General features: G+C 34.0%; 2 protein-coding genes across 5 annotated transcripts; one reads left to right on the plus strand and one right to left on the minus strand.

Moving 5' to 3' along the window:
* Positions 1 to 7,056: 7,056 nt before the first annotated feature.
* Positions 7,057 to 7,891, plus strand: LOC110665482 (antifungal protein ginkbilobin-like protein). Its single transcript, XM_021825633.2, has one exon. The coding sequence runs from the start codon at positions 7,120 to 7,122 to the stop codon at positions 7,576 to 7,578; it is 459 nt and encodes a 152-aa protein (XP_021681325.1). The 5' UTR covers positions 7,057 to 7,119; the 3' UTR covers positions 7,579 to 7,891.
* A 327-nt stretch (positions 7,892 to 8,218) lies between these two features.
* Positions 8,219 to 13,919, minus strand: LOC110665481 (protein trichome birefringence-like 11). 4 transcript variants are annotated; one of them, XR_009144943.1, is made up of 5 exons: positions 12,839 to 13,919; positions 11,795 to 12,184; positions 10,504 to 10,662; positions 9,343 to 10,020; positions 8,219 to 8,956 (listed from the first exon to the last, which is right to left on the minus strand). XR_009144943.1 is itself a non-coding variant. In XM_021825632.2 (5 exons), the coding sequence occupies exons 1-5, from the start codon at positions 13,249 to 13,251 to the stop codon at positions 9,648 to 9,650; spliced, it is 1,230 nt and encodes a 409-aa protein (XP_021681324.2). In that variant the 5' UTR covers positions 13,252 to 13,916; the 3' UTR covers positions 9,143 to 9,647. The 4 variants fall into 4 exon arrangements, 2 of the variants coding, with proteins under 2 accessions (XP_021681324.2, XP_021681323.2); XR_009144946.1 differs by having other exon boundaries at positions 8,219 to 8,963; XM_021825632.2 differs by lacking the exon at positions 8,219 to 8,956 and having other exon boundaries at positions 9,143 to 10,020; positions 11,795 to 11,940; positions 12,046 to 12,184; positions 12,839 to 13,916.

Here is a 13,919-nt window from a genome sequence, read left to right on the forward strand (position 1 = left end):
CCACTCTAGTTGAGACCTTCCCTTTTCACACGGGATGTTACAGGCCCACCAACTTCCTTCCGATTAGTCCTCGAACCACACATCTACTTGAGGAGGTTCGATTTTGATACTATCTGTAACACTCCTACTCTAACCACTAGAGGAATTGTCTGCTTTGGCCCACCCCATCCTAAGCCTCATGGTTTTGGCCCATAGGTGGAATGGAGAACTTTCCAGGAGATCACCCATCTTAGGATTTCTCTCAAGCGAGCATGCTTAACCCCAGAGTTCTTCCAACTCTTCAGATCATTCGATCAAAAGACGCTTCTAATAATTAGTTTCCCCCATTTTAATGTATGATTTGGTTCATTCCTGCCCCTCCATTTGGATAATGGCACCAGCGAGCCTTGCCCTCCTAGAGGACTGCTCTAATTGAGACCTTCCTTTTTCGCACCGAATGTTACAATGGTCAATAAAATACAACAGATTTTGTTGATATTAAATGAAATATTATCAAAATAAATTAGAAAGTGAGAGAGTGACAAGTTGCATAAATTTTCAAAGTGACTGAACGACTCTTTGGATCTTTCATACTTAATTTCTCAACTCAACTCAACTAAGCCTTTATCCCAAAAATTTGGAGTCGGCTATATGGATTCGCTTTTTCCACTCTGAACGATTTTGGGTTAAATCCTCAGAAATGTGTAATACTTCTAAGTCATGTTGTACTACTCTCCTCCAAGTCAATTTAGGTCTACCTCTTTTTTTCTTTCTATCCTCTAACCTAATGTGCTCTACTTGTCTAATTGGAGCCTCCGTATGTCTACGCTTCACATGACCAAACCACCTTAATCTCCCTTCTCTCAACTTATCTTCAATTGGCACCACTCCTACCTTTTCTCTAATACTTTCATTACGGACTTTATCTAGTCTAGTATGGCCACTCATCCACCTTAACATTCTCATCTCTGCAACTCTTAACTTAGATGCATACGACTTTTTCAGTGCCCAACACTCACTACCATATAACATAGCCGGTCGTATGGTATGCAGTAAAATTGCCTTTTAATTTATTGGGAATCTTACGATCACATAAAACTCCCATGGCACGTCTCCACTTCAACCATCCAGCTTTAATCCTATGACTAACATCCTCCTCACATCCCCCATCTGCTTGAAGGACTGAGCCTAGATATTTAAAGTGATTACTTTGGAACAGTACCACTCCATTCAAACTAACTCCTTCCCTATCACCAGTTTGGCCTTCACTGAACTTGCAATGCATGTATTCTGTCTTCGTTCTACTTAACTTAAAACCCTTTGACTCTAGAGTACTTCTCCAAAGTTCTAGCTTCCTATTGACTCCTTCTCGTGTCTCATCTATCAGAACAATATCATCCGCAAACATCATGCACCAAGGAATACTCTCTTGTATATGTTTCGTCAGTTCATCTAAAACTAATGTAAAAAGGTAAGGGCTTATGGCTGATCCTTGGTGTAATCCAATTGAGATCGGAAAATCTCTTGTGTCCCCTCCCACTGTGCGCACAATAGTAGTTGCTCCTTCATACATATCTTTCAATACTTGTATGTACCTAATAGATACCCTCTTTTGTTCTAACACATTCCATAAGACCTCTCTTGGAACACTATCATAAGCCTTCTCCAAATCAATAAAAACCATGTGTAGATCTTTCTTCACATCTCTATATTTCTCCATCAAGCTTCTAATGAGAAAGATCGCTTCCATAGTTGAACGACCGGGCATGAAACCAAATTGATTGAGAGAGATAGAAGTATCATGACGTAGTCGATGCTCCACAACTCTCTCCCACAACTTCATAGTATGGCTCATGAGTTTAATTCCCCTATAGTTTGAGCAACTCTGTATGTCTCCCTTATTTTTAAAAATAGGTACTAAAATACTCTTCCTCCATTCATCAGTCATTTTCTTTGAGTTTAGAATCTTATTAAATAATTTAGTTAACCATGCCACTCCCATATCTCCCAAATACTTCCACACTTCAATTGGTATTTCATCAGGTCCACAGGCTTTACCCACTTTCATTCTCTTAAGTGCTTCCTTTACTTCTAAAGATCTAATCCTTCTAGTATAATTTACATTCTTTTCTATTGTTCTAAAATCTATATTCACGCTATTTCCATTTTGACTATTATTAAAGAGATCATTAAAATAATTTCTCCATATTTCTTTAATGTCCTCATCTTTCACCAACACTTTTCCTTCTTTATCCTTAATGCACCTAACTTGATTGAGATCTTGACATTTCCTCTCTCTACTCCTTGCTAATCTATAAATATCTTTCTCCCCTTCTTTAGTTCCAAGTTTCTCATATAACTTTTCAAAGGCCTGTGCTCTTGCTTGACTAACTGCCTTTTTTGCCTCTTTCTTTGCTATCTTATACTGTTCATATGCCTCATTATTATCACATTTAGGTAATTTCTTATACCATTCCCTTTTTCTCTTCACTGCCTTTTGTACTTCCTCATTCCACCACCATCTCTCTTTTGAGGGTGGTCCATGTCCTTTAGACTCTCCAAGTACTTTTCTAGCTACTTCTCTAATCTTTGATGCCATCTGTATCCACATATCATTGGTCTCCATATCTAGCTTCCATACTTCGGACTCGAGAAGCTCATTTTTTAACTTCACTTGCTTTACTCCTTTGAACTCCCACCACTTTGTTTGAGCTACACTATTTCTTCTGACCTTACTTGAATTATTCCTAAACTTGACATCCAAGACCACCAACCTATGTTGACTTGTTAAAGCCTCTCCTGGAATGACCTTGCAATCCTTGCATAGAGCTCTATTTGTCTTTCTGGTTAAGAGGAAGTCGATTTGGCTTCTATGTTGCCCACTTTTGAAAATCACTAAATGTGACTCTCTTTTTATAAAGTAGGTATTTGCTAGTATTAGGTCGTATGCCATAGCAAAATCCAGGATGTTTTTTCCCTCCTCATTTCGACTGTCAAAACCAAAACCTCCATGAACATTCTCATAACCTTGCCTATCACTTCATACTTGTCCATTCAAATCTCCACCAATGAAAACATTCTCTTCATTCGGTATGCTTTGCATTAAATCATCCATATCTTTCCAAAACCTTTGTTTACTCTCACTGTCTAGTCCTATTTGTGGGGCATAAGCACTAACTATATTTATTGTTTCTCCTTCTAGTACTAGCTTTACTAGTATAATTCTATCTCCTACTCTTTTCACAGCTACTACTGCGTCTTTCAATGTTCTGTCTATGATTATACCCACTCCGTTCTTGTTTCTCTCCTTCCCAGAAACCACGGTTTGTACCCTGAATTACCCACTTCCTTACTTTTCTCTCCTACCCATTTAGTCTCCTGAATGCAAGCAATATTCACCCTTCTCCTTTCCAAGGTATCCACAAGCTCCATTAATTTTCTTGTAAGTGATCCAACATTCCAAGTACCAACCCTAATCCTCCTCCTATCCTGCTCCTTCCTAATTGGTCTCCTTCTATGATATCTTCTATTGTTTTCTATGTCTATCTTGTGTTATGTTCCACTATTTATTCTACTATCTGTCCTATGGACTAACTTCTTTACCCACACCCGTCCATGATGTGGGAACCCTTGCTCACTTAACACCACACCCGGGCGCCGGCATGGTGCGTCGCTTTCGGTGAACGCCCTACACCCTTGCATATTTATCACTACACCCGGGCTCCGATGTAGCGCGTCGTTAGTAGAGGACGCCCCAACGTTTATATCTTTTGAATCCATATCATAGGGTGTGACAAAATTTTTACGCTGGTTGTCACCTATCGCAACCCTCCTCCTTTATCCGGGCTTGGGACCGGCATACTTAACTTAATTATTTAAAAATTTGTTGCATATAATGAACACAAAATATTTGAATCATTAACTACACTACGTAAATAGGCTGCATTATAAGATTTCAATAAAAGAATATGAACATCTAAAAAAAACTAATTATTTTTCCTGGATATTACGTAAATTATTTATTATTTTATTTTAACAACATAATTTAATATATATTTTTCTATAACTTATATTTTCGTAATAATATTAAAAATTTTATTAATAACAAAATTCTTAAATAATTATAATTTTATTTTAAGTGTTAATAAATAAATAAGTTATTCAATAGATTATTTTTTAAATTATTTAATATATACTAATTAATAAAAGAACAAACAAAGTGTATATATACACTCGCCATGTGCCAATTTTTGAAATATTATTAATAAAATTCTTAAATTTTAAGTATAAGAATTTTTTTTTAAATTAAGTGTTTGAAAATAATTCATTCTTTTTAAATTAATAAAAAAATTAATTAAAAATTATTAATTTTTAAAGATATATAATATATTGATTTAGAATGTATAAATTATAAAATTTTAAATTTTAAATTTTTAAAAAATGTACAAAAAATTAAAATAACTATTTTTTATATCAAATAAATTTTAACATTTAAAAATATTTGAATAAAAGTTGACATTTAATATAATAAACTAATTTTGTATATTTTAGGGCTTAGATAAAAAGTTGTTTGCAATAAAATTTCATAATTATTTTTACTCATAAAAAAATAAAAAAAAAAACACTCACGCAATCTGTCTAAATTACAACGCTTACCTTGTTTGTTCTCCTCTTTGCACTTTCTGCGTTAAAGTTATTTTTTAAATTATAAGATTAAAATTAAGCATAAATCGAAATTAATTATAAAAAAAAATAAAAAATATATATATTTAAAATGATTTCATCACGCCCACAAATAAAATTAAAATTTTAAAATATAGAGTAATTAGTAACATTAAATTCATATTGTTTGAAACAAAGAATTACTAATTTAAAGAATTATTATTTTAGAGAAAAACGACTTCATTTTGATTAGCATATTTACTTAAATTACTTAGAGAAAACAAAGAGATAAAATTTTCCTTGTACATTAATTAATATTCCCTCGGCATTTTCTTAGTTTCTTTCCTCACTTTCGTCCCAAACAAGGTGTAACGACTGTGGATTCTGGAAAGGCCTCGGCCATGAGACAGAACAGGTCATAAACACACGCATGTATAATGGAAAGATTGTCTTATGCTACTTCTCCAGATCCCCATGCTACAGCCCCAAAACAGCGTACGTGATATCATAGCACTAGAGAGAGAGAGAGAGAGAGAGAGAGGCACGTTTGTACATGATGCATTATTTTGTAGCAACGAGTTCCACCTTACTAATAATGGACCACGCTGTTTCTTGTTTGACTCGTCATGCATAAATTTATACATCAAATAATATATATTAATAATGGGCCACCACTATATATAAATTCATATATATAATATATATATATATATATATATATATATATATATGAATTTATACATAGTGAATCGGGCAAGAGACAACGTGATCCATTATTAGTATATATTATTTGGTGTATGAATTTAGCAAAATCAAGTCTTTTATACTAATTAAAACATAACTAAATGTATCATTGGACATAGTATAAATTTTCAATTTAAAATTTTACTTACTTATTAAATAAATAATATATTTTTAAATTTTAATTTTTGGACATAATATAATTGATAAAATTAAATGTGAGAGATTAAATAATATATTTTAAAATTTTAATAATTAAAAAATAATTTATTCCAAAATATAGTCTCATATTTAAAATATATATATATATTTTTATCATCTATAAAATTAAAATGAAACTATTATGATATAAGCTACCCTAAAATATTTAGAGATGACAACGGGTAGAGTACCCGTGAAAATTATCTTATCTGAACCCGAACCAGATTAATATTATCAAAACTCGAATTTGTCTTAAATTTAATTAAAATTTATTCTCAATTATCCAAATTTATCTCAAACTCAATTATTATTATCAAAAAAAAAATTTGAACCCATTTAATTTTATATATTTTAATTAACATTTTACATAAAAAATTATTTTAATTAATAATTTATATTTTAAAAAATTAATAATTTTATAAAATATTTAAATTTCATTTTATATAAAAATAAAATATATAAAAATTTATAAATATTATAATAAAAAATATATATTTTATATTTAATTAAATATTTATATAAATAAATTTAAATAATAAATACTTATAAAATTTAAATTAAATCTAAATTTCTCCATAAATATTATTTTTTAAATTTAAAATTATATTAAATTTAATTATATAATATCTAAATTTACCTTATTAAAATTTAATTAAATTAAATATTCATAAAAATATGAACCATTGCCTTCCCAGAAAAAAAATTTGCAATGTTGTACTAAAAGAGACAACTTTGGGAGTTGGGACCCAGGAGGCCGTCAGAACCAGCGGCAGAGGGTTTAAATTTTTCTTGTATGCGCATATATTTAGAGAAAAAAATTATTTTAAATTAGTTATCATAAAAAAATTATTATTTTATCATAATATAAATAATGTAAAATTTTAAATTTATTTATTTATTTTTATTATATATTCAATCATTTTTTAAAGTTTTGACACCCTTCAAAAATTTTTAGCTTAATTACATTTTACTATATATTTTTTTTAATTATACAATATTAAATGTAATTAAATAATTTATTAAATCAATTTTAGATATAATATTGGCTTCCTCAATTTTAATTTTCGTCTCCATCCCTATCAGCCCTATTCAATAGTCTCACTTACAATAAGTTTAAAAACTTATAAGGGTAAATAGCCGACCATCCATCTTAGTCTTTTTTTTTTTTTTTTTTTTTTATCGGTATATAGACACACTTCTGCTTATTTAAGGAAGAATATTTTGACGTAAGCATCTTCTGAGAAGTAATGAGACAAAAGCCGTCCTTATACCAGGGAGAAAAAGGCCAAATCTCAATTATTCTCCTTGTTCAAATTCACATGGTAATCAAACGTCAAATTTTGTGTTTGGGAAAAAGCTAGTTAATGTGCGCAATAATTTCATGGATATTTAAAGCAATGATAGATAGCATGAGAAAATTTTCAAATAAAATAAAACAAAAAGAAGACAAAAGGCAATAATACTACATTTTTAATGGGGTTGATGGATAAACCAAGGAGAACCCACCATTAAAAGTCAAAGAAACCTGAATTTCTGATGAAAAATCAAAGCAAAACCAAAGAGAGCAAGAGGAACAGAGAGATGGGTCTTCCTTCAAAATTGGCAACAACGATCATATTAGCATTCTTTGGTTTCTTGTTGTGCTCTGTTACTGTTACAAGCGTTCCCAATACAGTGGTTCAGACTGTTCTCTGCAACACTGTAGTGTACTCAAAGGGTGATCCTTTTGGCATAAGTCTAAGCTATGTTGTTGAAGAACTACAGACTGTGACGCCAACAAGCAAGAATTATGACTACTACAATATCTCTCCTTATCCAAATGCTTTTGCCTATGGTCATGCTGCTTGCAACCAAAATCTCACTTCTTCAGACTGCGCAACTTGTCTAGATGCAGCTAAAACAACCATGTTTTCCGCTTGTCAAAGCCGGATTGGGGCTCGTTCTGTGCTTCAAGATTGCACAATTAGGTATGAGCAGTATCCATTCAGTGATTAAGCATCGATCTGGGATAATCACAGATTTTTGGGTTTTTTGATGGTTGGTCCAAATATGTCAATTATCAGCCACAAAAGTGCATTTGTCCAACCTTATCTCCTTAAAAGGTCTCATTCATATTCTAGTTTGACAAGGTTTCTTCCTCCATTCTATCCTTCTCTTGTGTAATTTTGAACTCTCGTAGAAAGAGAGATGTCTGTCTGTCTGTCTGTGCATTGAGTGAAGATAATAAATTAACAATGATGGATCTGTGAGGGCTCAGGAAAAACTGCAGAATTGCTTTCACTGGAATTAAAAAGATTATTATGCTTCCTTTTTTTTTTTCTCAGTTGTATTATTAGTTGTTATCCACTAATGAATATGGGTCAAATACCATTCTGGTCCCTCAGATAAGGATTTGGATTGCTACAACAAGACTAAAACCAGCAACTCACAGAACACCTTGTGCTTTACTGCTTTAGGTTCAAATTCCATACAGATTTTTCTAACTGGGGGATGGCTATCCCAAACAGGGCGCAATTTTCTCCATCGAAGCTGAAGTCTGCAATATAAAAAGTAGATCTTTTTACTCATAATTACCATTTGTTGTTACTGACAGATGAAACCGTTAAGCGTTTGGATCAATCATAAACCAAACCAGTAAAACATCAGCGCTATCACCGTCAACTATAATGCAACTACTATAGGAAATACCTCATACTACAATTTTCCTGAATGATAGAAAATACATGCATCATGGGATGGCAAAGAAAGGAAATTCCTAACAGGAAATAGACAGCTTCATAGACGCTCCATTTGGAATGATGATAATGGCAGAACTGGGAATAGACTTGCTACTGGAAATGTGAGATTTTGAACAAGATCTCCAGGTTTCCAGTTTTCCAACATTTGGAAACCAGCTTTGTTTGAACATGTTTTCTAATTTTCTATTGGAAATACAGAAGAATACTGGAAAGTTAAACCAGCAAAAACTGTATCCTACGGCTAAACATGGCCCTGACGAACAGTTCCTCTGCTTCTCAAAGTGCATTGCCCCCATTAAAAGATAGGATAATCTACATCAGATCATCCCCGAGCTTATAACTAAACCCCCGCCAACATCAACATCATTTTGGTCCCCATCTGTTTTCTCCTTTAATTTCCCAAGCAGATTTCACTTATCTCAACATAACGACCATAGCTGGATGTGATTTATTGGCAAGCTGTTGATTTCAAGCTGTGCAAAGGTGCAGATAACATTATAACATATACTGGGGGAAAAGGGAAAATGAGGACTGATCTCCTTGCCATCCTTGTCAACATCATCTAGTGCAACCCCTGCTTTATGTGCTTCTCGCAATTCGATATCATCAGTTTGACAAGCTTTACAGTTCAACACCTACATTCTTGCGCATACAACTTTTAAGCATATGAAATCTAAAAATGCAGAGTAGAAGCCTTAAACTGAGAAATAAATATGGAAAAGAATACGAGAGCCAAAAGAATGGAGATTTGGAGCTATGGACTATTGTGCTAAACAAATCTCAAACACGTGCAAGAGAAGTCCAAAAGAGCAAGCATAATAAGATACTTAACCAGAGAATGCAAAATAATAATTAAAAAAAAACTAAAAAAGAGAGAAGAAAAGAAGCAAATTTACTTCTAAAATTTCAGTATTTGCTCTACATACAGTGCACATGGTGTCATAATTGACATTTTTTTCTTCTTCTATTTCTATTTCTATGAAATAAACCATGTAACAAGAATAAACATGCTTGTGTATACCTCTTCCTGAGTATCAACTTTGTTTCGTCAACTTGCCTGTACTACAAATCCGCTGCCATGATTCTCTCACCTCTCTTGATGCCTATTAGGCTCATCTTCTGTTCAATCACCATCATGGTACATTCAAGATAGAGGGACGGAAGACCATCGCCAAAAATAGTATAATTTGATCGTTTGCCAGAGGTGTTATGGCAAACTATGATTGATCAAATAGAAACCAATATACAAAATGATGATTTTGCCGGTTGGTGCAAGGAACCTGCACTCTAATCATGTTGGAAAAATCAGAAAGCTATCTGTACTAATCACAATGGAGCTTGAGAAGATTCTGTTGAATTTTGTGCATGAGCAGACTCCCGCTTGAGAAGAAATGCATAAAGAAGTTCATTCCAGGAATCAGGGACACCAGGCAAGCACCAATGACTGCAGTCTTGACGGTGTAGAGAAGCTGGACCAATTCCAGGCTCTAGATAGTACACAGATGCATGGCCATCCTTTCTCTGTGCTGCCATGTTCGTCACATTCAATAAATCCAAGTTCATCACATGTGATTCATTTGAGTGCTCTAATAACACATCGAAAAGTATTTTGAAATGGTAATCTGATGAACTCGGCAGTGAGCCCAAGTCAGGAAGCTTTTCCATGTGACAGCTACCACCAGTCTTCCAATCGCCACCTCTGTTACATAACAAGTTAGTTGCATTATGACATTGAAACAACTTCTACAACTTGTGAGAGGTATAAGATGAGAATATGTAAAGGCATTGCAGTACTTTGGACTGAATAAAGCACCTTAAAGTAACTATGATTCGAAAAAGTATTGGTCAACTTCTCACTAATTCTTCAATGTGAAATATGAAGGGAGGAATGAATTCAGGTTCACCCTCACAATCAGAAATTGCATAGTTTATTTGTTCTGTTCTGAGAACTTGATTAAAACAGTCCACTGTGATGATGCTCAGAAAATATATAGCAGTTGAAATATTTTAGCAATAAGTTAATTATGAATAAATCATGAATTTCTCAGAGGATATAATTGTGTCTTTGTCTCTTAGATTTTTTTTTTTTTAAAAAAAGTATACCATGAAAAGAAGATTGTTTTTTTGAGAAGAAAAAATAGATACCAATGCAATTAAAGAATAAATTAATAACGAGGCACACCTGAAATGAATAGGAGCATAGGTTCGAAAGAAGACTTGAGTCTTGCTCATATTTATTTTGCTATGCGTCCAATCAATCAAAGTTTCAAGTGATCTTCGGTATGCAGTTTCAACGCTCATATCCATCTTTACCTCATCCCCCTCTTGGAAGTAGCAATCCCTAACGAATAACACAAACCAAAGATCAAATATCAATACCATAATCATAATAGGACAAACAGATCACAATTTCCTTCAGCTTTCAAACAGTATTAAGTATGCAAACCTGAGTGAAAACCTCTAAATTTATGGTCACTGTTTCAAAATCTCAATAATGTGGCTTCCTTAAGACTTGTACCAGGATCTTATAAAGACAACAAAGGTCACTGAAAAAATAGAGAAGTTAAGAAGAAAGCAAGAAAACAGAGCTCAACTATTCCCCTTCTAAAACTAAGGAATGTTAATAAGGCATTATCAGCCAACTTCTTGTTAGTTTCACCCACCATGATAACTCTGATCTGACTTCACTTCTATCAAGGTTGCCAACTATTCCTGCAGTGATCTTCATCCAGTGGAGTTCAGAGAAAGAAAGAGAGGTAGGTAGGTCATATTCAATTCATTTCCAATTTTGTTGCGAAGGCCAGAATGCGTAAAGGACAATGGCAGTGTGCAGGACACAAGTGGTATGGTGATGATAGCAGAACAGTGCTAATGGTATTGGTGATAACATTGTAGGTAATATGTGTGTTTTCATAGTGGCAACAATAAGAAGGTGGAAATATTATTGTGGGAAGAGGTGACAACTGGTTGGTAATACATCAGCACAATAAAAAAGTAACGTACAAAGATTCTTTTGCATTTTTTTTTCTTCTGAAATTCTTCTGTCTAAACTTTAAAAGGTATAAACCTAGGAGAATCTGATCTAGTAGTTCTGAGCGTCATTATCTCAATGACCACTATACATACTATAGACAACATAAGCCCTTGGGGCTTGGCTTCAATGATAAAGGGTTAAATGGGATTTTTATAGATTCCTTAGTTCCCAACCTGAACAAGCAAAAAATAAAGGAATAATGTTTTTGGAACTTCTCTCCCTGCACCCATCTACAAAATGGACATACCTTTGGCCACCTTATAAGGCCTAAGTTTCTATACTGAGCAGATGCATGTGCTACCTAAACATCACATTCATCTCTTTATAACTCTTTTAGTGAAACTATCATAAGATATTTTGCTCAATATCCCCAAGTAATGGGAGCATGGGATTAAAAGAAATAAAAAGAAGAAGAGGGTATAAGATAAGTTGTATTTACACTCTTATGGTCTTCTCATAATTCCACCAATGACCAGAGTTGAAAATCAACACATCCGCATTTCTCCACTGAGGGGAAGTCCAATCCAATTTATCTACTCTTAAAGTCATTTTCACCTTTTCTGGAGCACCAACTGGAGGACGGCCCTGGTAAATTAGAAATGGAGCTCTGTAATATTCAACAGTGCAATTATAGTCCTTGAACATGAACGCTAGAAACCCTCTATGCTTTGTGATTGGCCTCCCATTCACCTCATAGATTGAAGAATTGTCACGAACAGCAGTGGCAAGCATACAAAGGAGGGACTCCCATTGGTTTCTTCCAACTGAGTCCCCAACAAATACAAGCCGCCTGTTCCTCAGCTTTTCCAACATCACCTTTGCATCAAATCTAATCTCGAGGAAGATATCAAAATGGAAGTTACAAAACCAAGCAGAAAGCTGAAGGAGGATAAACACTAATTTAAAAATTCAGATCAAAGAAAGCTGACTAACAGGAAAGTAAAAAATTAAGAGGTTTCCAGCTGAATGATAAATGCAAATTCCCTTTAAACAAACTTTTTCGTTAATTGAAATTTAAACTATAAGAATTAAGCCAAAAATCCCCGATGAATCATTATCAAACAGAAGAGAAACACCAATAATCCAGATACATAAAGCATAAATAAGGACAACCACTATCCACAAATTATTATTAGCGAAAAGCAAAATAACACCTTCCATGATTTGCAAAAAAAGGAAACAGAATCCACGACTATAAGCTAATTTACAGGCAGTAAGATCGTTAATAATAAAAAAAATAAAAATTATCTTCCTTTTTGTAGCTGGGAGAAATTAAGGAAAAGCTTCATTTAACTGAAACTAATGGTACAGCTATTTAATTTAGTAGCCTGTTATCTGTGTACCAAAACAAATGCATCAACTAAAAGTGACAGTATAAAATGTTTATCTTCTTGATTCCAGAGTTCCTGAGCTACTAATCCAAATTAAAAAGCGAAAAGATAAAATCAAATAAATGGATCATATTTAAAGCAAGAAACAGTACCTCGGCAAGTCACAATGATTGGGTTGCCAACGCCACTTGGTGTAGAAACTGTCAGGCCTTCCATTCTCTAAACACCTAAACCCAGTATCTATAAAGGAGCAATCTTTACTCTGATACAAGGGATAGCTATCGTCCCAAATCCAGTTCCCATCAAAAATGTCACACCCAACACCACGCTTATCAAGAAAACCCGGCCGTCCATTATCAGTATTCAGTTCTGATGATGAAGATGGAGTAACCAGTCCCAGCCAAGAAACCCCATGGTGCCGCAGGCCACGAGTGACAGATCGGTAATCCAAGTAGAAGAAGCAGCCAATGAAAAGGAGAGTGACCAGAAGGAAACCAAGAATGCCAAGAGAGGGCTCAAGAGGATTCAAGCGTTTGAATTTCTTGCACAAGTCCAAGTGGGTCATTGTGTCCTGGTGATATTGTGAAGATGCGGTGTTGCCGCTACTGTTAATCAAGGATATTTTGTGCTCAAAGATGGTACAAAAGGGCGTTCGTTCTTTAAAAATGGTGGGTCTAATGAGAGGGGATCATGGAGGGTGGGGTATCAAAGAGAAAGAAATCAATGGCAAAAACCGGTTTTGCAGTATATGGGGTGGTTTTGTTTTGTCTTGTTTAGATAATGAAGAAATGAAATAATAATAATTACAGCATTTAAAACATTTTTCACAGAAAGAGAGAGATGGAAGTTCTGATTGGCAGAACCTGGGCGATGAACATGAAGATGAAAACAATTCAGAGCACTTTATTAAGCATTCAATGCGTTTCAGGCTAAGCAAATTAGCATTGGTGGAAAAGAGCAAAGGCCAGTACTTGGTGGGAAAGGTGATAATTCAGAAACAGAGGGTGGAATTAATGTGATTTCAAGCAAAAGAAATACTCCCTGGTACTTGAATATGATAAGAAGAATGAATGAACAAGATTTGCGATTGTGTAGAGAAAAGCTTGAAGAGGGCCAACTCCAATGAGCAGAAATTGGTATCGGTTTCAGTAAATGGCAATTACATCGAGCAGTTGACAGACAGAGAAAGAGAGAGAAAGTGGAGATAATGTGAATGCGATGTGAACGTGATCG

Source organism: Hevea brasiliensis, chromosome 2 (genome assembly GCF_030052815.1).
Source record: "Hevea brasiliensis isolate MT/VB/25A 57/8 chromosome 2, ASM3005281v1, whole genome shotgun sequence".
In the NCBI taxonomy this organism is placed as follows: domain Eukaryota; kingdom Viridiplantae; phylum Streptophyta; class Magnoliopsida; order Malpighiales; family Euphorbiaceae; genus Hevea; species Hevea brasiliensis.